We start from the raw sequence: 23,477 nt of genomic DNA on the forward strand, positions 1-23,477 counted from the left end.
TAGATTCCTCATGAGAGATTGGTGTGCAAAATTAAAGCACGTGGGATTGGACGTAATATACTGATATGGACTGAGAATTTGTTAGCAGACAAGAAACAGAGATTCTGAATAAATGGGTCTTTTTCAGAGTGGCAGACTAATGAAATACCGCAGAGTTCAGTACTTGGGCGCCAGCTATCTACAGTCTATATCAACAAGTCAGATGAGGGAATCAAATGCAATATTATCAAGTTTGCTGATGACACAAACTAGGTGGTAGGGCGAGTGGTGAGGAGGATTTAAAGAGGTTTCTCGGCTATTTAGACAGGTTGAGTGAGTGGGAAAATAAATGGCAGATACAGTATGATGTGAATGTTATCCACTTTGTTAGAAATAGCAGAATGGCAGAGCATTATTTAAATGCTAATTGATTGGGAAATGTTAATGTACAAAGGGATCTGGATGTCCCTGTACACCAGCAATTGAAAACATGCATGCAGGTGCAGCAAGTAGTTATGAAGGCAAATGTCTTTTCACACATAAGGATTTGAGTACAGGAGGAAGACATGTCACTGCAGCTGTACAGGGCCATAGCTGAAGTATTGTCTGCAGTTTTAGTCTCTTCCTTATATACTTGCCATAGCAGAAGTGCAGCGAAGGTTCAACAGTGATTCCTGGATAGCAAGGATTGTCATATGAGGAGCGATCAGGTCGATTATTAGGCTTGTGTTGAATGGAGTTTAAAAGGATGAGAGGAGATCCCATTGAAACATGGAACATTCTGGCAGGACTAGACCAATGTTAGGAAAACAAAGGTAGTTTTAAGTTATTTATATTTGTATTGGTAAACATTTGAAATAAGATATAGTTTTATGTGTGTTTAATTTAATGCTTCTGTGCCTGAAAGGGTAAAACCTATAATTAGATTAATTCTGGAAAAGGTGTTTATAGGCGTGGGGATTGGTTTTAACTTTAGCTGGATATATTGCAGTTGGGAACAGGACAGCAAGGAGTGAACTTCCTTCACTGTGCTGGAGAAGCTGGACAGGAAAAAGGAGCTGAAAAGATGGAGGCTTCCTAAAATTACAGTCCAGACAACCAGGGAATTGGGACAGAAAGAATGTGAAATAGAGACCAATGACTTGTTCAGAACAATTCAAGGAAGAGTAAGAAAAGTGTTTTGAGGTAAAGAGCCAATTGGGTGGTACGGCAGCACAGTGGGGGCATCACAGCAGCACAGTGGCTAGCACTGTTGCTTCACAGCACCAGGGTCCCAGGTTCGATTCCCAGCTGGTTGGCTTCTGAAACATTAAGGAAAAAAATTTGAAACGCAAGAAAACAGTTGGGACAAACTCATATTCAGTTTGAGAGGGTAAAAAAAAAAAATTCTGACAGTTGGATATGGGCTTTAAAGAAGCCCTTGGAGAGGTTATTCCTTTGGAAGAATTAAAGATTCACTTCCTTTGATTATCAGGATGCTTTTTGAGGAACAAAAAGGTTAAAACTGCTAGACAGGCAGTAGAGTTAGCTGGTGATTATGAAATAGTCCAAGTGAAAAACAAAAGTCTTGGGGCGGGATTCTACGTCGCCCGACACCGGATTCAGAAAAGGCAATTGGGCAGAGAATTGGGCGTGAGGCCAAAATCGTGGCCGGTGCCTGCCAGAGTGCCTCGACAGCGGTGTCAATGCGTTCTACTCCACACGTACATTAAACGCTGTTGTCATATCATTAGTCGGCCTGACCCAGTATTTTACGGGGCCTCCGCGATGCTCGGCCTCCACCAGGAGGAATTACACTGATGGTGAAGTTCACTTGTGGAACAGGTGCAGTGGCTGCTGAAGGAGAGAGGGGTTACAGAAAGTGTGCAACATCGACATAGTGTGCTGACAGTTGTGCCTATGGTCGGGGGGCTTCTGCCAGGCTCGAGGGGAGTAGCAGGAAGGTGGCCAGGAGATGGACCATGGGGTCAGGGTGGACAGGCAGGCTAACACCATCGCCACAGCCTACAAGACAACCATGAGGCTGTGCACGCCGCTAACAGCCTACTGTGAACTTAGTGTCACAGGTTATATGGGTGTTCACCAGGCCACCCTCCTAGGTAATCTCTGGTCCCAGCTGACCCATCAATGGGAAGGTCGCCCTACAGCCATCTTAGTGCTATTTTGTTGGCAGGGTTGAGGGTGTGTGGGAGGAGTGAAGTGCTAAGAATGGGCTGCAGTTTGTCAGTCTTTTGAGTGCCAATCCCGACCCCGTTGAATCTGACACCGTTTTCCATTGGATCAGTCATGTGCTACCTCACCCATTAACAGTTCCTGAATTGCTCCGGGATCGACGCCAATTTTTCTGTCGTAGAAATCCACCGATTCTGACCCGGCGTAAGCACTTTGTCTCTGAAATGGAGAATCCCGCCCATGGTCCTTTGAGCCAAGGTTCCATTCTGGGACCTTTCCGTCCAGTTACAACATCAACTGGGATCGTAACACCAATTGTATGTAGAGATGACATTTCCCCCGGTTGGGGTATCTAACAAAGACGCAGTCTCTGGATACTTGGCAAACCATTTAGGGCTGTGATGAGGAGAAATTCCTCCAACCAGAAGGTGGTGAATTCTGGAATTCGATTTCATATATGACCGTGGAGGCCAAATCACTGAACATATTCAAGAAGGAAACATAAAGATTTCTTGACACTAAAGATATCAAGGAGTATGGAGGGAGAGTGGGAGTATGGCATGGAGATAAATGGTCAGCCATGATTACATTTAATGATGGAGCAGGCTCAAAGGACCGACTGGGCTACCCAGCTCCTATTTTTTATGATTCTATGTAATCCTCTCTGCTCTCTTGATGTAAACATTTCCATGGAATTATTTCAAGAACAGTAGGATTGTTTCTGGCCACATTTATTCCTCAACCGCTTTACTAAAACAGGTTTTTTGGTTGTTCATCTCATTTGTCGAACATTACTGTCGCATTTATCTATATTCCAGCAGTGTTTATGATTCAAAAACCATTCATTATCTTCAAAGCTCCTTCGGACGCACAATGAAGGATATGAAAGGGCATGTAAAATGATTCAAATTCCAAAAGCCGCTGCACAATTTACCTTGTCACGGAATCGCCAAAATGTACTTCATCCACTGAGGGTAATGAATAAAACTACATGTGTATTGCTGAGAAAAGAGAAGTGTTGTCAAAGGTTTTCATCTTGCACTCATAAAGAAATATGTAAGAAAATTAACACTTGAGAAAAATGTGCTGATTGCTTGACAAGTCATTTCTGATTGGCCAAAGCATTGCTTGGTTGACAAGTCATTTCTGATTGGCCAAAGCATTGTCATGGAGAATGTACCAAGGAATGACACTTTACTTAATTCAAAAGAGGCCCAATGCCTGAATCTCTTCCTTTAGTCTTCAGGGGATCGGCCCCTATGCATAAATATGTGTGTTCATTAGCAAGCTTACGTAAGCCACATTACGAGCCCGACCGATAATCTTAAATTGATTGTTAGTGTAATTCTTAGCATGCTTGGGTTTGTTCAGCTAGCTCTGTCCAATTGTGAAATCATGTCTAATGTTAGACATGGAACAGAATGTCTAATATCAGGTGTGATTCTGTAATTGTACATGGCACCTGTCCTGATGACTACGAGATAAAAACCTTCAGCAGTAAAACCCCTTTCTCAATAATAATCAGATTCTGTACGAACAAAAAAACTACATGTCAAATTTCTAAGGCAGGCAGTGAAATACTTTCAGACTGCATGAAAAGAATGGAGAAAAAACTCTAGATTGTCAATATTGCTAACTGGCATTCACTAATAGAACTATTGTGAATGAAGCAAGATTGGGAGAATCATATTCCACAGGCAACCTATATTTATATCATAGTCATATAATCATCAGTTACATTCTCAAACATATTGTAATCAATTAATCTTTGCTTTTCCATCATTGATTGTCTTATAATATCCTGGACCACTAATCAATGCTAATCGAGACTCTGCTTGTTACCTTACCCAGTTGGTTGTTCATTATGTGTGAAACTTGACAAGTGGGTTAGCACAGGCTAATCAACAAAGGACACATCAGAACTGTTCTCATGGCAATCCACAAATACACTTTTCCGCTGGAATTATTGACTAGTGAACAGTTAACAAAGAACAGTACAGCACAGGAAAAGGCCCTTCGGCCTTCCAAGCCTGCACGATCATGATGCCTGTCTCAATTAAAACCTTCTACACTTCCAAGGTCCGTATCCCTCTATTCCCATCCTCTTCATGTATTGTCAAGATGCCTCTTTAATGTTGCTATCCTATCTGTTTCCACTACCTTCCCCAGCAGCGAGTTCCAGGCACCCACCATCCTTTGTGTTAAAAACGTGCCTCGCATATCTCCTCTAAACTTTGTCCCTCGCACGTTAAACCTATGACCCCGAGTAATTGACTTTTCCACACTGGGAAAAAGCTTCTATCCACTCTGTCCATGCCACTCATAATTTTGTAAACCTCTGTCAGGTTGCCCCTCAACCTCCGTTGGTCTAGTGAAAACAATCCGAGTTGATCCAACCTCTCCTCATAGCTAATAACCCCCCAGACCAGGCAAATATCTTCTGTACCCTCTCCAAAGCTTCCACATCCTTCTGGTAGTGTGGTGACCAGAATATTCCAAGTGTGGCCTAAATAAGGTACTGTATAGCTGCAACATGACTTCCCAACTTTTATACTCAATGCCCCGACTGATGAAAGCAAGCATGCCGTACGCCTTCTTGACTGCCTTATCCACCTGCATTGACACTTTCAGTGATCTGAGCACCTGTACATCCAGATCTCTGCCTGTCAATATTCCTAAGGATTCTGCCATTTACTGTATACTTCCCACCTGTATTAGATCTTCCAAAATGCATTACCTCACATTTGTCTGGATTAAATTCCATCTGTCATTTCTCCGCCCAAGTCTCCCAGCGATCTATATCCTGCTGTACCCTCTGACGATCCGCATCACTAACCACAACTCCATCAGTCTTTGTATCGTCCGTAAACTTAGCAAGTAAACCAGTTACATTCTCCTCCAAATCATTTATAAATACTACAAAGAGTAAAGGTCCCAGCACTAATCCCTGCGGAACACCACTGCTCACAGCCCTCCATTCAGAAAAAAACCCTCCCACTGCTACTGTCTGCCTTTTATGACCGAGACAATTCTGTATCCATCATGCTAGCTCACCTCTGATCCCATGTGACATCACCTTCTGTACCAATCTGCCGTGAGGGATCTTGTCAAAGGCTTTACTGAAGTTCATGGAGACAACATCCATTGCCCCATCCTTCATCAGTCATCTTTGTCACTTCCTCAAAAAACCCGATCAATTTTGAGACACGACCACTCCTTCACAAAACCATGCTGCCTCTCGCTGATAAGTCCATTTGTTTCCAAATGTGAGTATATCCTGTCCCAAAGAATCCTCTCCAATAATTTTCCAACCGTTGATGTAAGGCTCACTGGCCTGTAATTTCCTGGATTATCCTTGCTACCCACCTTAAAAAAAATGAGCAACATTGGCTATTCTCCAGTTGCCTGGGACCTCACCTGTAGCCAGTGAGGATACAAAGATTTCTGTCAAGGCCCCAACAATTTCCTCGCTGACCTCCCTCAGTATTCTGGGGTAGATCCCATCAGATCCTGGGGACTTATCTACCTTAATGTTATTCAAGATGCCCAACACCGCCTCCTTTTTTGATATCAATATGACCCAGACGATCTACACACTCTTCCCTGGACTCATCCTTCACCAATTCCTTCTCTTTGGTGAATATTGATGCACAGTAATCATTTAGTACCTCGCCCATTTCCTCTGGCTCCACGCATAGATTCCCTCCTCTGTCCTTGAGTGGGCCAATCCTTTCCCTGGCTGCCGTCTTGCTCTTCTTTATATATAAAAAGCCTTGTAATTCTCCTTAATCCTGTTTGCCAATGACTTTTGATGACGCGTTTTAACCTTCCTGGCTACTTGCTTAAGTTCCTTCCTACTTTCGTTATATTCCTCAAGGGTTTGTCTGTTCCTAGCCTTCTGGCCCATATGTATACTTCCTTTTTCTTTTTGATTAGGGTCACAATATCCCTCGTCATCCAAGGCTCCTGAAACTTGCGATACGTATCCTTCATCCTCATAGGAACATGCCGGTCCTAAATTCTGATCAACTTACAGTTGAAAGACTCCCACATGTCTAATGTTGATTTACCCTCAAACAGCCGCCCCCAATCTAAATTCTTCAGTTCCTGCCGAATATTATTATTATTAGCTTTCCCCAATTTAGCACCTTCACCCAAGAACTACTCTTAGCCTTATCCACAAGTTCTGTAAAACTTATTGAATTATGGTCACTGTTCCCAAAATGCTGCCCTACTGAAATTTCAACCACCGGGACTGGCTCATTCCGCAATACCAGGTCCAGTACGGCCCCTTTCCTAGTTGGACTACCTACAAATTGTTTCAAGAAGCCCTCCTAGATGCTCCTTATAATTTCAGCCCCATCCAAACCCCTAGAACTAAGTGAGTCCTAGTCAATTTAGGGGAAGTTATAATCACCCACCACAACATCCCTGTTGCATTTACATCTTTCCAAAATCTGTCTACATATCTGCACTTCTAAATATTGTGACTGCACACTTCCTATTCCTGAGTTCTACCCATATTGCCTGTCTCTATGAGCCTTCTGAGGTTTCCTCCAGCAGTACAGCTGTGATATTCTCCTGAACCAGTAATGCAACCAGCCCATCCCATTTCATCCCCCTCTGTCCCACCTGAAGCATCCGAATTCTGAAATGGTTAGCTTCCGATCCTGTCCTTCCCTCAACCAAGTCTCTGTATTCGGAACAACATCATAGTTCCAAGTATTAATCCAAGCTGTAAGTTCAGTTGCCTTAGCTATTACACTTCTCGTATTGAAACAAATGCACTTCAGACCACCAATCCTGCTGTGTTCAGCAACATCTCCCTGCCTGCTCTTCCTCTCAGTCTTACTGGCCTATTCACTAGTTCCTCCTCAGTTATTTTACCTGCTAACCTACTGCTCTGGCTTCCACCCCCCGCCACACTAGGTTAAACCCTCCTGAGTGATGCTAGCAAACCAGGCGGCCAGGATATTTGTGCCCCTCCTGTCCTTCTTGTACAGGTCCCACCTGCCCCAGAAGAGATCCTAATGATCCAGATATATGAAACCCTCCCTCCTACACCAGCTGTTCAGCCATGTGTTTAGCTGTACTATCCTCCTATTTCTAGCTGGCACATGGCACAGGGGGTAATCCCGGGATTATAACTCTACTTTTAGGTCCTACTTTTTAAATTTACTACCAAACTCCTTGAACTCCCCCTGCAGGACCTTGTCACTCTTCCTGCCTATGTCGTTAGTACCAATGTGTACCATGACCACCGACTGTTCACGCACCCCATTCAGAATGCCCCCTGCCCATTCAGAGACATCCTGGACCCTGGCACCAGAGAGACAACATACCATCCATCTCTTTTATGTCCACAGAAGCACCTATCTGTGCCCCTGACTATAGAGTCCCCTATAAGTATTGCACTTCTGGGTTTTGTCCCTTCCTGCTGAACAACAGAGCCAGCTGCGATGCCACTGCTCTAGCTGCTGCTGTGGTTTCCCCCTGATAGGCCATCACACCCACCAGTATCCAAAACGGTATACTTGTTAGCGAGGGGGACAGCCACAGGGGATTCCTGCACTGATTGCCTGCCACTTCTAATGGTCACCCATCTATCTGCCTGCACCTTGGGTGTAAACATATCTCATAAAACAACTGTCCATGGTGCTTTCAGCCACCTGCAGGCTCCTAAATGCACCCAACTGCTGCTCCAGCTGATCCCACATCTCACAGGTGAAGCACCCTATGACCTGAAATTTCTAGCACCAATTGATAAATTAATTTTTAAAATACTTATTGAATCCTGACTAAATTAAGTTACTATTAACTATTTGGTCCCAAGTGCAATTTTCTGCTATAAATATTAAATGCAAATACAGTAATCTCCTCCCCCTGGCTTAGTTACTCCTCCACTTAGTTAATTATTTGGATTTAATTAATTTATCAATATTTTATTTTCAAATTCAATGCAGTTCTCTACCAGCCAATCAGGTCACAGCATTCCTGTGAATTGACTTTTTCCGTTTTTTTTCATCAGAGGTAATTTAGTCTACACACTGTCCTTCGAGACTGCTCCCTAGAACTAGGCTGCAGATCCCCAAGGTAAGGTTTTCATACTCACCGCCGTGGTACCTGTCCTTCAAGACTGCTCCCTGGAACTAGGCCACGGATCCCCGAGGTAAGGTTTTCATATACACCGCACTGGTACCTGTCCTTCAAGACTGCTACCTGGAACATGGTCGCGGATCCCCAAGGTAAGGTTCTTTACTCACCACACTGTCACTCCGCCCTCCGAGACTGCTCGTTGGAACTAGGCAATGGATGCCCAAAGTAAGGTTTCTATACTCACCTTGCTGGTACTCTCCCTCCGAGACTGCTCCCTGGAACTAGGCCATAGATGCCTGAGGTAAGATTTTTATAGTCACCGCTCTGGTACTCTGTGCTTCGAGATTGCTCCCTGGAACTAGGCCATGGATCCCCGAGGTAAGCTTTTATACTTACCACTCTGGGACTCCGCCCTCCGAGTTCCTCCCTGGAACTAGGCCATGGATCCATGAGGTAAGGTTTTTACACTCACCGCGGTGGTACTCCATGCTCAGAGACTGCTCCCTGGAACTAGGCCATAGATCCCCAAGGTAAGATTTTTATAGTCACCGCTCTGGTACTCTGTCCTTCAAGACTGCTCCATGGAGCTAGCTGCTGGATGCTTTTGACTTCCCAAGAGTACTGAAAGAACCCCTGGGAAACCTTTTTATTATATTGAAGAATTAAACCACGAAAAATGCTTATTATTGTTCAAAGGTATATATGTCCAAACATATACATAAGAGATGTTCCGATGCTACATTTACATTTATTATAATAAAAAGTTCTGTTATTCAACAAATGCTTCCAGGCCTTACCTTCTTGTTGTTTTTAATGGGACCATTTACTGTCACGTACTTTCTCACCCTCACCCACCCTCACACTCGGGTCCAACTTGCACCCAGCTCTTCTCAGGACCCCTTCTCAGCTTCAACACCTCTCAGGCCCCCCTGACATTGGCTCTTCTCACCCCCTCCAGCCCACCACCCCATTCTTGGCTCTTCCCAAGGCCACTTTACATTTTACAGCTCTTCTGTGTTCAGACAAATTATCTTTCTCAGTTCATTCGTGTTACAGTGAGGTCACTGGACCTCTTTGTCAACGTCTCCACCACGACGTCAAATGATGCCGACAAAAGCACAGCAGTCTTCAACCGATTCTAACAGGCACACACAGCCCCACTGGTGCAATAGTACTTTGGCATTCGAGCATCCATACTTTTGTCAGCACGCACCCCCAGATTGGCACAATCTGTATCCAGAATGTTTCGCCAATAACCTTTGCATCAGAAGCCCACACTGGCAATGCGAGTCATGCACAAACTCAAAAGGAAATTCTTGCTTTCGTCTCCGCTTGTCAAAAATTACATGACTTCACATAGGTTCATCCTACAGATCTTGAAACAGATCATCAGCCATTCACCACTATCTTAAAAAAGCCTCTCCACAATGCATCTCCAAAGCTGCAACACATGATGCTCGAGCTGCAACGTTATAATCACAGCATCATCGACAAAGGTGGGAAGGCGCTGTATAGAACATAACATAGAACATAGAACACTACAGCGCAGTACGGGCCCTTCGGCCCTCGATGTTGCGCCGACCTGTGAAACCATCTGAAGCCTATCTGACCTACACTATTCCATTTTCATCCATATGTCTATCCAGTGACCACTTAAATGCCCTTAAAGTTGGCAAGTCTACTACTGTTGCAGGCAGGGCGTTCCACACCCCGACTACTCTCTGAGTAAAGAAACTGCCTCTGACATCTGTCCTATATCTATCACCCCTCAATTTAAAGCTATGTCCCCTCGTGTTGGTCATCTCCATCCGAGGAAAAAGACTCTCACTGTCCACCCTATCTAACCCTCTGACTATCTTATATGTCTCTATTAAGTCACCTCTCAGCCTTCTCCTCTCTAACGAAAACAACCTCAATTCCCTGAGCCTTTCCTCGTAAGACCTTCCCTCCATACCAGGCAACATCCTAGTAAATCTCCTCTGAACCCTTTCCAAAGTTTCCACATCCTTCCTATAATGTGGTGACCAGAACTGCACGCAGTACTCCAGGTGCGGCCGCACCAGAGTTATGTACAGCTGCAGCATGACCTTGTGGCTCCGAAACTCAATCCCCCTGCTTATAAAGGCTAGCACACCATATGCCTTCTTAACAGCCCTATTAACCTGGGTGGCAACTTTCAGGGATTTATGTACCTGGATGCCGAGATCTCTCTGTTCATCTACACTACCAAGAATCTTGCCATTAGCCCAGTACTCTGCATTCCTGTTACTCCTTCCAACGTGAACCACCTCACACTTTTCCGCATTAAACTCCATCTGCCACCTCTCAGCCCAGCTCTGCAGCTTATCTATGTCCCTCTGTATCCTATAACATCCTTCAGCACTATCCACAACTCCACCGACCTTCATGTCATCTGCAAATTTACTAACCCATCCTTCTACACCCTCTTCCAGGTCATTTATAAAAATGACAAACAGCAGTGGCCCCAAAACAGATCCTTGCGGTACACCACTAGTAACTGAACTCCAGGATGAACATTTGCCATCAGCCACCACCCTTTGTCTTCTTTCAGCTAGCCAATTACTGATCCAAACCGCTAAATCACCTTCAATTCCATACTTCCTTATTTTCTGCAATAGCCTACCGTGGGGAACCTTATCAAACGACTTACTGAAATCCATATACACCACATCAACAGCTTTACCCTGATCCACCTGTTTGGTCACCTTCTCAAAAAACTCAATAAGGTTTGTGAGGCATGACCTACCCTTCACAAAACCGTGTTGACTATCGCTAATCAACTTGTTCTTTTCAAGATGATTATAAACCCTATCTCTTATAACCTTTTCCAACATTTTACCCACAACCGAAGTAAGGCTCACAGGTCTATAATTACCAGGGTTGTCTCTACTCCCCTTCTTGAACAAGGGGACAACATTTGCTATCCTCCAGTCTTCCGGCACTATTCCTGTCGACAAAGACGACATAAAGATCAAGGACAAAGGCTCTGCAATCTCCTCCCTGGCTTCCCAGAGAATCCTAGGATAAATCCCATCTGGCCCAGAGGACTTATCTATTTTGACATTTTCCAAAATTGCTAACACCTCCTCCTTTTGAACCTCAATTCCATCTAGCCTGGTCGACTGAACCTGAGTGTTCTCCTCGACAACATTGTCTTTCTCCAGTGTAAACACTGATGAAAAATATCCATTTAACGCTTCCCCTATCTCCTCTGATTCCACACACAACTTCCCACTACTATCCTTGATTGGCCCTAATCTTACGCTAGTCATTCTTTTGTTCCTGATATACCTATAGAAAGCCTTAGGGTTTTCCTTGATCCTATCCGCCAACGACTTTTCGTGTCCTCTCCTCGCTCTTCTTAACTCTCCCTTTAGGTCCTTCCTGGCTAACTTGTAACTCTCAAGTGCCCTAACTGAGCCTTCATGTCTCATCCTAACATAAGCCTTCTTCTTCCTCTTGACAAGTGCTTCAACTTCCTTAGTAAACCACGGTTCCCTTGCTCGACAACTTCCTCCCTGCCTGACAGGTACATACTTATCAAGGACACGCAGTAGCTGTTCCTTGAAAAAGCTCCATATTTCGATTGTACCCATCCCCTGCAGTTTCCTTCCCCATCGTATACATCCTAAATCTTGCCGAATAGCATCATAATTGCCTTTCCCCCAGCTATAATTCTTGCCTTGCGGTATATACCTATCCCTGCCCATTGCTAAAGTAAACATAACCGAGTTGTGATCACTATCACCAAAGTGCTCACCAAAGTGTACTTGGCCGATATCCTCTCCACAGTCTTCAGATCAGGCACATCATGAGGAAGACATAGTTATTGTTGGGATACTGTTGTAAAACCTTTGTCTGTTCTGGATTTCCTTTTTAATTCCGGATCTACTGACTGCTGACACACTACTTTGCTTAAACTACAGACTTTGGACAAACCAAAACAACCCTGGTCTGATGGACTACCCAGGGCTTTCTCTTTATGTTCTGTGGCAGAGCCCATGATATCAGTTCGAGAGACTTGGCAAGCAGTCAATCCACCACCAAGGTGATTTTTACTGGAACAGATATTTAAAATGAAAACAGAGAGACAGGAACAAAACATTTCTTTCTCCCTGGGTGCACAGCAGTCAAATTAAAAGTAAAACTTGTAGCCACAGCTCAGCTCCACCCACAAAAATAACATCACCAAAGCCATGTGATAAGATAAACCTTTCTGAAGGGGTACTCCCATGACACCTCCCCCCAAGAAAAAAATAAACCATCAACTTCAAAGATGATTTCATTTTTCACCTTTTCACTTGCCGATTCCTAACACAAGACAATAAACATACATGTAAAAACATTACAACAGGGAAACAATTCCAATAATTCAGTCCATTTTAGTTCTTTGTCTTCCACCAGCGAACCTGCTTCCCTTCATCACATTCGTGACAAAGCATCGGCTATCATATTTTCTCGTCCTGCCACGTGTATAAGTTTTAAATTAAATGGCTGTAATAATAAACTTTTCAATTGTTGAATACTTCCTGATCATTTAATTTTTTTGAAAAATACCCAATAAACTGCTCTATTCCTTTGTCACCTTCTTACAAGAGCACAGCACTGTGCCAACATAACTCTCAACGTTAGACACCTTGAATGGTTTTGTGTAATTTGGGGTGAATGGCTCCCACGTTCTGTGGAAGCTGTCGTCTGACCCTCGGATGGCGAATTTGATTTTCTCCATTTGGAGAGATTCCAGGAGGTCGGACAGCCAGTCTGCAGCTCTGGGTGGTGCTACTGACCGCCAGCCAAACAGGATTCTACGGCGGGCGATCAGGGAGGCAAAGGCAAGTGTGTCCGCCCTCCTCCCTAGGAATAGATCTGGCTGGTCCGAGACCCCGAAGACCGCCACTTTCGGGCATGGCTCCACCCTCACCCCCACCACTTTGGACATTGCCTCAAAGAAGGCTGTCCAGCACTCCACAAGTCTGGGGCAAGACCAGAACATGTGGGCGTGGTTGGCCGGGCCTCCTTGGCACCGTTCACATCTATCCTCCACCTCCGGGAAGAACCTACTCATACGGGTTCTTGTTAAGTGGGCTCTATGTACCACTTTTAGTTGCGTCAGGCTGAGCCTTGCACACGTGGTGGTGGAGTTGACCCTATGCAGTGCTTCGCTCCAGAGTCCCCATCCTATCTCAATTCCCAGGTCTTCCTCCCATTTCTTTTTTGTTGTGTCCAGTACGGTGTCGGCCCTTTCTATCAGTCAGTCATACATGTCGCTACAGTTTCCATTGTCTAGTATGCTTGCGTCCAGGAGTTCTTCCAGTAATGTCTGTCGTGGCGGTTGTGGGTACGTTCTTGTCTCCTTTCGTCGGAAGTTTTTGAGCTGTAGATACCTTAGCTCGTTCCCCCAGCTAGCTGGAATTTCTCTGTCAGTTCGTCCAGTGTTGCGATCCTGCCGTCCGTGGAAAAGGTCCCTGACTGTCAGTGTCCCCCCGTCCTGTCTCCACCTTTTGAAGGTGGCGTCAGTCAGTGCTGGTGTGAACCTATGGTTGTTGCAGATGGGAGCTTTGTCAGACATTTTGGTCAGGCCAAATTGCTGCCGTAGTTTGTTCCAGGATTGGAGGGTGGCTATCACCACCAGGCTACTGGAGTGTTTTTTTGTGTGGGGATGGGAGTGCTGCTGTGGCGAGGGCCCGGAGGGAGGTCCCCATGCAGGAGGCCACTTCCGCGCGCACCCACTCGGCTTCTGGCTCCTTGATCCATCCCCTTATTCGCTCGGTTGTCGCCGCCCAGTGGTAGAATTGTAGGTTTGGGAGGGCTAGCCCCCCCATGAATTTTGTTTTTTGTAGGACCTTCTTTGGGATCCCAGCATTCCCCCCCCCCCCCCCCCCCCACCATAAGAATGCCATGATTAGTTTGTCCAGCGCTTTGAAAAAGGCCTTGGGGATGTAGATCGGAATGGATCTAAGTAGGAAGAGGTACCTGGGCAGTACGTTCATTTTGATCGACTGGACTCTCCCCATGAGGGAGAGTGGGAGTGTGTTCCATCTTTGCAGGTCCTTTTTTACTTCCTCCAACAGACTGGTGATGTTCCATTTGTGGATCCCTCTCCAGTCATGGTTTATTTGGATCCCCAGGTAGCGGAATTTGTGTCGGGTTTGTTTAAACGGCAGTCCCGTTAGCGCAATGATTCCGCCCATGCTGCTCTGTGGGTCCGAGATGTAGAGGAGCAGGTCATCTGCATAGAGTGAGACTCTGTGCTCTCTGCCACCCTTTAGATTCCCCTCCAGCTTTTTGCTGCCCTGAGCGCGATTGCTAGTGGTTCGATTGCTAGTGCAAACAGCAGCGGGGACAGTGGGCATCCTTGTCTGGTGCCCCTGTGCAGCTGGAAGTATTGGGAGTTGGTATTGTTGGTCCGTATGCTCGCCATGGGAACATTGTATAGGAGCTTTACCCAAGCGGTGAACCCTGTCCCAAACCCGAACCGCTCCAGTACCTCTATGAGGTATTTCGATTCGACTCTGTCGAAGGCTTTTTCTGCATCTAGGGAGACCATCACATCTGGTGTTCTACCCCGGAGGGGGTCATTATCACGTTCAGCAGGCGCCTGATGTTCGAGGTAAGCTGTCTACCTTTGACAAAGCCCATCTGGTCCTCTGTGACCACCTCAGGTACACAGTCTTCTAGCCTTTTAGCTAGGATTTTGGTCGGCATTTTGGCGTCTGCGTTCAGCAGTGAGATGGGTCTGTATGACCCACATTCCGTTGGGTCTTTGTCTTTCTTAGGTATCAGCGAGATTGAGGCCTGTGCTAGCGTGGGTGGCAGTGTGCCCCTAGCTAGTGAGTCTGTGAACATCTCCCGCAGGTGCGGGGCCAGCGCTGTCTCAAATTTTTTGTAGAAGTCTGCCGGGAATCCGTCTGGTCCTGGCGTCTTCCCCGCCTGCATGGAGCTAATGCTGTCCATGATCTCTCCCAGTGCTAGTGGTGCTTCCAAACCCCATTTTCTGCCCTCCCCCACGACTGGAATGTCCAGTCCATCAAGGAACCATTTCATCCCGGACTCCGCCCTTGGGGACTCTGAGGTGTACAGCCCTTGGTAGAAGGCCTTAAAGGTTTTATAAATCTTTTCTGGTTCTGTTTCTAACGTGCCTCTGGTATCCCTGATTTGTGCTATTTCTCTGGTGGCTGCCTGCTTTCTCAGCTGGTGTGCCAGCAGGTGGCTGGCTTTGTCTCCGTGTTCGTACAGGGTCCCACATGCCTGGCGGAGTTGGTGCACTGCTTTCCTGGTGGAGAGCAGATCAAAGTTCCTTTGTAGCTCTTTCCTCTCCGCCAGGAGCTCTACAGTCGGGGCCTCGGAGTATTTACGGCCTACCTCCAGTATAGAGTCGACCAGCTGCTGCCTAGGCACCCTTTCCTCCCTATCTCTTGCCCAGAGACCGTACTGGGTGGGTGCTTGCAGCGATTCCTTGTTTCAAGCCCTTGGTTGTGGCACTTTGTAGCCCTATTCCTTTTCTAGCCTTGTTTGTCCCTCCTTCCCTGCATCCCCCCTCCCCGGTCTCTCCCTCCCTGTGTACTCACCCCCAACCCGGTCTCTCCTTTTCCCCCCTCTCCCGTATACCCCTCCTTTGTCCCTCTTTCCCCTCTTCCTGTCCCTGTTTGCTCTCCCATCTCTGTTGGGTGGTCCCCCCACCCCCTGCCTGGTGCCTTCCCCCCTGTTGGGGGCGCGCTGCGGCCCTGCTTTGTTGCGTGCCCCCGGTGCTGGCTTTCCTGCTAGTACGGTGGCCCCCCCTCTCGGGAGTTACTGTCTCGCTTCTCCCCTGCCCGGCCTCTGTGGTTTTCTGCCCGCTATTCCCCTATCCTGCCCTGCACTCCTCTTGCTTGCTCTCCCTTCTCCGCTACTCTCGTTCCCTTGTGCTAGGGCCTGGCCTCCCACCTGAAGCGGTCCCTCGGGCAGTGGTTTGCTCTTTATTCAGGGTGCTCTCGCCATGGTGGGGTGGGGGGGCCTGGCGTTGCCTCACCCCTCCCCTCCGTCGGCGTGTTGTTGCCCCTTGCCAGTGGCCCCTCATTTCTACATTCGCTGGTGGCTTTCCAGCCCGTGTTCCTCGACAAACCTGTTTGCTTCGGCGGGGGCTGTGAAGAAGTATTCTCTTTCTTGGTATGTGACCCAGAGTTTCGCTGGGTATAGCATACCAAAACACACGTTGCTCTTGTGAAGAGCTGCTTTCGCTCTATTGAACTCTGCCCTGGCTAGATCTGCCCCAATGTCCTCGTAAATTCTAATGGCGTGTCCTTCCCATTTGCAGGCTCTATTTTTCCTGGCCCAGCGCAGGATTGTTTCCCTATCTTGGTACCGGTTCAAATATAGCTATAACTGCTCTCGGGTGGTCTCCTGCCTTGGACTCCGGTGTGCTCTGTCCATTTCTGGTGGGTTGGGAAAGGTTTTCCTCCCCATTAAGTTGCCCAGCATCTCGGCCACGTATGTCGTGGGGTTTCTACCCTTGATCCCTTCTGGCAGGCCCACTATCCTGACATTTTGCCTTCTCGAACGGTTTTCCTGGTCATCCACTCTGCCCTTCAGGCACCCCTGTGTTGTGCCCAGTCTCGTCACCTCCCTCTCCAGGGTCGTGATAAGGTCGCTCATGTCAGTCGCTGCTTTCCCCAGCTCCTTAATGGTCGTCTCTTGGGCTTCCAGTTTCTCCCCTTGGGCATCCAATTTCTCCTCTGCTCTGCCCAGGGCATGCTGAACCTGTGTCAGGGCCTTGGCCATTGCTGCCTGCACTGCGGCCTCTATGTCTGCCCTCGCCTCTGCCTTGTTTACCTGCTGATGTTCCCTCAGCGCATCGGCAAAGGCTGCCTTCCAGTTCCAGCTCCCCCCTGGCCCCGGGGGAGAGTGCACCTGTCTGTCCAGCTCTTTTTGATGCGGCGATACTTCCATTCTGCTGCTTTGTGCGCTGATTAGCTCATCTGAGCTGGCTCGCCCTTTGCCCCGTCTGCCTTTGGTTCCCCTTCTCCCTCTGCTCTGGCTCCCTTCTGGCATTTTTTTCCCCCTTCCCTTTCTTTTTTTTTCCTTTTTTCCCCCCCTTTTTCCGCCCCCTATTTTTTTTTTGTTTCTTCCCTTTTTCTTCTCTCCTCCCTTCTCTCCTTTACCACTTTATTTTTCCTCTTTTATAAAACTCTTCTCAGGTGAACTTGTTTTGGGTGAGAAAAAAAAAGTGCCAAAAAGAAAAATTTTTAAAACATTTTTTCCCCCCCTCTCTTTAAAAGTTATCTTTTCAGAGTTTTGTTTTTGCAAAAGTTCTTTTTTCCTTCCTTTTCCCTCACTCACCCAGGGTCGAGAGAGAGAGAGAGAGATAGAGGCCTCTTTGCTCTTGCCTCATGGTGGTCACTGCCGGTTGCCGGGGGGTGGGTCGGTCCCCGCTGCTTGGTCCAGGCCGCCGCTTGTCGCACCCTGCACTCTCCTGCTGTGGGGGTGGGGGGGGGGGGGGGGTCGTTTGGTCGCTCCTCCATTCCTTCCTCTCTACAGGTTCGGCCCTGCTTCGGTTCAGGCTGCCGCTCCGATCCTGCCCTGCGCTCTGCTGCCGTGGGTGTGGGGTTTGCCGCTGTCGCCGGATCGCTCCGCTCCCGAGGGCCCAGTTCCCCTGCTCCCACTTTTGCGAAACTTTGAATTTTTTATCCCCTTACGGAGACCCCCTGAAAAAAGCCCTGACTTTGTGGACCTGCGGGAGCCCTTTTCTTTGCGACCGCTCCGCTCACGAACTGGAAGAGGACCCCGCTGGATTTATTTCTTAATCCGATGTGCATTATCCTTATTATCTCCCATCCGATCCCCTTTACCTTTACCACCTGAGTATTTTTCTTTTCCCCAGTTTCTTTCCCTCACAGGCTGAAACTGATGCTGGAAACCAAACTTTGATTTATGAACTAATTCATAATCATCTGCCATTTCTCGTAGCTTTAAGCCTCTGTTCTTCCACATGAGTTCTCACTACATCAGGAATTGAATTTTTAAACTCCTCCAAAATGCTAATTTCTCTAAAATGGCTCAAAAGACCACAAATATTACTTTATTTTATTAAGGGGTGAGGAGGTAAGCAGAGGTAATGAGCTATGCAACAGTTTCAAGAGCTTAATCTGTGCCTCACTGTGGCGCTAACAATTATACTCAAAGCCGAGAGACTAGTACAATAGAGGCTTTATTGCTGTACGATGTTGTCCCTCCATCCGCAACTGTAGACTGAGGGTCTGAGCAGCTCTCATACATTTATACATAAGCTCCCTGTGGGCGGAGCTAGCCGGCAGGGGCTGACCGGAGGAACCTGGATTACAGGTACAGGCATACATCCCCCTACTGCAGTACACATAACTACAGTGGTTATCTCACCACACTCACTGGACATGAAAATGGTTGATTATTGTTATTTTGTTCAACTTGTATGCTACATAATGGCCTGTGCATAGTTTACTGTTGTGTGCACTGTAACATCTCATGACACTGGGGCAGGGATTCTCCAACTCCGTGCCGGGTCGGAGAATCGCCGGGGGAGTGCGCGAATCGCGCCACTCCAACGCCGGCCCCCATATTCTCTGGTGCCGATTATCGGGCGCCCTCGGGATCGCCGCCACGCCAGTTGGGAGCCATTGAACGCAGCCCCCTGTCCGGCCCTCAATGGGCCGAGTGCCCACCGAGTCCCACCAGCATGGGTTACGTACGGTCCCACCTGGTGGGACCTCGGAGTTCTGGCTGCGGGGGCCGTCCTGGTGGGGTGGCGGGGGGACCCAACTCTGGGAGGGGCCTCCACGGTGACCTGACCCGTGATCGGTGCCTACCGATTGGTGAGCGGGCTAGTTCCGTGGGGGGCCTATGTTCCTCCGTGCCGGGCCCCTGTAGGGCTCCGCCATATTGCCCAGGGGCTGGCACGGAGACGGGAAACTACGCTCAAGCACGGACCTGCACCAGCCTTGGTGCACTGGCTTTTGCGCACTGGAGCAGCGGACACCACTCCAGCACCGTACTAGCCCTCTCGGAAGGGGTGAATACCTGGGCCTGGAGGCCCTTTGATGCCGAAGTGGCTCGCACCACCGGCATCAGAACTTTGCCGCGGGATAGGAGAATCCCGGCCTGGGTGTCTCAACTAAACAGGGAAGATGTAGACCAAGTGGCCATACGATTAGGTGATCATGCCACTAAATAGAAGGACACATGTCCTGAGCAGGGACCAGCAGTTAGCCCTGGGAGCGCAGGCAGAGCACCAGTGTTGAAGCAGTTGTTGAGCTATAGAATAAACTGTTCTTTATTGTAGTCCTTGTGGTCTGTGATTTAGAGCACAGTATGTGTCAATTACAGTAAACGTCCATCTGAGAGGGCAAATAGACGCTTGGTTGAATTTTCCTTCCGAATGTCCGACCAGCTGAACATTGACTACATTCTGCACTGGAGTACCAGCCGAGCTTGTTCTGCAGGACGAGAATTTGAACCTGTTGAGTCAGGGATCGAAGGCACGATTAACACACAATGCTGCACAATTAAAAACTGCAGGAGGAGACATAATATTGAGTTCAAAGGAGACAGGGGTTATATTCAAACCAAGAATGCTTGGACAGGCAATGATGCTGAAGTTAAATATTAACATATATCTGGCCCGAGACCACAGAAAATAAAGAATTGCACCTGCCTGTTCATATTTGAAGTGTAATGACTATTCCTTCAGCCACTTACCTCGCTGACGATGGTGGAGATGTACTGATCCTTACTGTACTCCCAACCATCCAAACAGGGCTCCTGTTCCACCTCAGACATATTGATGGAATCTGGGTCGGCAAACGTCGCTGAAAGATTCCTGATCACATCCAACCGGTACCGTCTGCACTGGCTGTGCTGGAGTTTGCCTCTTTCTTGTTCCAGAGGGATAGTCCGATTCAGCCACGCTTCACTCAGATTGAGATTCCCGGGAATTAAACAGCGATGTTCCGGAATATCCGCAACAAAAATTATGGACATTCCGCAGAAACCGTTGGGAAAGATGCTGACGCTCAAAAGGAAGAAGATCATTTTCTGGAAGGGTCCCCATTCTCCCAGGAAAGCGGTGATTTCATCGTAATCCCGCATGTTAGTGAGAGCGGGAGGACTGACAGCGACTGACTGACCTCCCTCAAACTGCAGCAATTTACCTTCGGGGGCGGAGCGTAACCACAGCCTGGAGTTATTCCAAAAGGTGATTAAATCCACCTATCCAATCTTCCGGCCCCCAGAGCTCCTCCCAAATGGGACAGCATTTGGTAGATTGCTGTTCAAAGTCTCAGATGTCCTTGTGAACGGCGTCACATTGTTCACAGGTAGATAAAGTGATTGGTTCTGGTTGAACTTGAGCCTTTCTTATCCTGTGTTTACTATTTCTGATGGTTTCCCAGGAGAAACATCGAAATTGTTTTCAAGTCTCCCTTTCTGAGCTTTTGGCCATTAATTTATTTATTGCAAACTTTCACAACAGCAAAATCCTGCAGATGCTGGAAAGCTGAAGTGGAGAAAAAACGAGAATTGTTGGAATTAATCAGCAGGTCTGACAGCATCTGTGGAGAGAGAAACAGGGCGCGATTCTCCCAAAACGGGAGAAATCGTAAGGCTGGCATCAAACCCGGGCGGGTTTGACGCCAGCGCGCCCCTTCCCGACCGGGAACCGATTCTGGTCCCCGGTCGGGGCTAGCAGCCCGACGCCGTAAGCTCCGGCATCACGGTCTTAACGAATTTCGTTAAGCCCGCTTGCCGGAGTTAGCGCCGGCTGACGCGTCATATGACGTCAGCCGCGCACGCGCGGATTGGAAGACTCCAACCCGTGCATGCGCGGATGACGTCATCGCGTATTTGCGTGAAACCCGTGCATGCGCGGGCCGGGATGCCCCTCAGCCGCCCCGCGAATGGATACTGCGGGGCGGCGGAAGGAGAAATAGTGCGCGGGCATCGGGCCCGCTGCCCGCGATCGGTGCCCACCGATCGCGGGCCCATGGCACCCTTGGCACGGCCGTGGTACTGCCGTGCCAATCGGTGCCATGGTTATAAAAAGCGAGTTGTTCCCGCCGTTTTTACGAACGGCCAGACCAGGTGTGTTTGCCGTTCGTAAAAACAGCGTAAAGGGCTGGGACTTCGGCCCATCTATCAGCTGTGAATCGCTGCCGGCCGTAAAAAAACAGCGGCAGCGATTCGTGTCGGGAGTTGGGCGGGGGGGGGGGGGGGGGAGAATAGCGGGAGGGCGGGAAAAATGTCGGGAAGGCCCTCCCGCTATTCTCCAACCCGTCGTGGGGGGCGGAGAATCGCGCCCACAGAGTTATACACGGGAATTCTCCAGCTGTTGGGATTCTCTGTTCCTGCCACAACGCACCCCCACCCGTGGGTCTCCCGGCAGCGTCAATGGGAAATCCCATTGATAAGCGGCGGGAAGAGAGAATTCCGCTGCCGAGAAACACATGCCTGGGGGGGGGGGGGGGGGGGGGGGGCGCGGAATCCCTCCCAATATTTCAGGTCAATGAGCTTTCATCAAAACTGAAATAGAAATGTCACAGTTTGAAAACAGTGGAAAGGGCAGGAGGCAGAAAGAACAAATGGGAATGTCTGTGATACAGTAGAGAACAGGTGGGAATGTGTCAGTGATGGAAACATGGAAAATAGGATCAGGAGGAAACCCTTCAGCCCTTAGAGCCTTCGCCACCATTCATTATGATCATGGCTGATACAACTCAATCGCTTGATTCCCACCTTCCCCCTATATCCGTTGATTCCTTTAGCCCCAAGAGCTATATTTAATTCCTGCTTGGAAACATTCAATATTTTGGCCTCAATTACTTTCTGTGGCAGTGAATTGCACAGATTCACCACTCTCTGGGGAAAGAAATTTATCCTCACCTCGGCTCCAATTGGTTTATTCCCTGTCCTCAGACTGTGGCCCAATTTCCGGACTACCCGACCATCGGAAAAATCCTTCCATGGAACCTTAGAATCATAGAATTATTGAAACTTGGAGTCCCTACTGCGCAGAAGAAGGTAATTCGGCCCATTGAGCCTGCACCAATTCTCTGAAAGAGCGTCCTTCCTAAGCCCACCCCCGAAGCTATCCCCGTAACCTAATGTGCATATCCCTGGACACCAAGGGGCAATTTTGCCCTGGCCAATCCACCTAACTACATCTTTGGACTGTGGGAGGAAACCAGAGCATCTGGAGAAAACCTACACAAACACGGGGAGAATGTGCAAACTCCACACAGACAGTCAACCAAGGCCGCAATTGAACTCGGGTTCCTGATGCTGTGATACAGCAATGCTAACCACTGTGCCACCATACCATCCCTGTGTCACCGCACCACCACTGTGCCACCCCTGCATCTATCTTGTCTAGTTCCTGTTATAATTTGATAAGTTTCTATGAAGTCCCCCCCCCCCCCCCTCAATCTTCTGAACTCCAGTGGGGATGTGCTGGGAAGGTTATCTGCTTCACATTTAACCAATGTTTTATCCATCCAAGGAGATGGGCTCATATATCCGTTATCATTGTGTAGCTATTTAATATGACAGTCCCTCACCTCAGCCAAGTCCAAGGCTTTCTGTGGGTTTGGCTGGGGTTGCCACAATTTGAACAGTCCAAGATTTGTTCACTTTTCTGAGTTATTCAGTGTTTGAGGAGGGGGGGTGTCATTCAGTTGCAGCCACAGATGTCTTTTGTATAATTTTGTACTTCAGAGGCAGAATTTTAGGGTATCCTGCCAATGGGTTTACAGTTGGGAGGACCAGCTAGCTGCTTTCCCTGACTTAACAGCTACTTTACAGGGGGTAGGCAAGATCTAGTATATCCTGCCCATCCCGAATCCACTTGATATCTTTAAGTCCAGCTAATTACCACAGAGACCTGAATCTTTTAGGACATTTTAAGAGCATACTTTCTGAGGCTCAAGCATTGCAGCAGCCCATTCCCAGCATGTGCTTTAATGATGGTGAATAGAGTTGCCAAACTCTGTGATTTTCCAGGGGTCATATTCATAGAATGGTTATAGCATAGTATTACAATGCTAGATCAGACCCCACCAGTGGCTAGGATACTGGATCAAAATCTCAATATTTTATTTTAATTTTGTAAGTCTGTGAGGAAAGGTACCATGTTCCATATGAAAAAATAGGGATATGGTATTTTAAAGCAAACTTTATTACAAACACAGTATTAAAATATCTTTGATATC

General features: G+C 47.8%; 1 protein-coding gene across 2 annotated transcripts in view; it reads right to left on the minus strand.

Moving 5' to 3' along the window:
- The window catches only part of LOC119965334 (solute carrier family 22 member 5-like), a 104,435-nt gene extending 84,004 nt beyond the window's left edge, over nucleotides 1-20,431 (minus strand). For both annotated transcript variants that reach the window (XM_038795955.1, XM_038795954.1), the window contains exon 1: nucleotides 19,975-20,431. In XM_038795955.1, the coding sequence (XP_038651883.1) occupies nucleotides 19,975-20,364 (390 nt within the window). In that variant the 5' untranslated portion in view covers nucleotides 20,365-20,431. The remainder of the gene's footprint in view (nucleotides 1-19,974) is intronic.
- Nucleotides 20,432-23,477: the final 3,046 nt, after the last annotated feature.

Source organism: Scyliorhinus canicula, chromosome 4 (assembly GCF_902713615.1).
Source record: "Scyliorhinus canicula chromosome 4, sScyCan1.1, whole genome shotgun sequence".
Classification (NCBI taxonomy): Eukaryota; Metazoa; Chordata; class Chondrichthyes; order Carcharhiniformes; family Scyliorhinidae; genus Scyliorhinus; species Scyliorhinus canicula.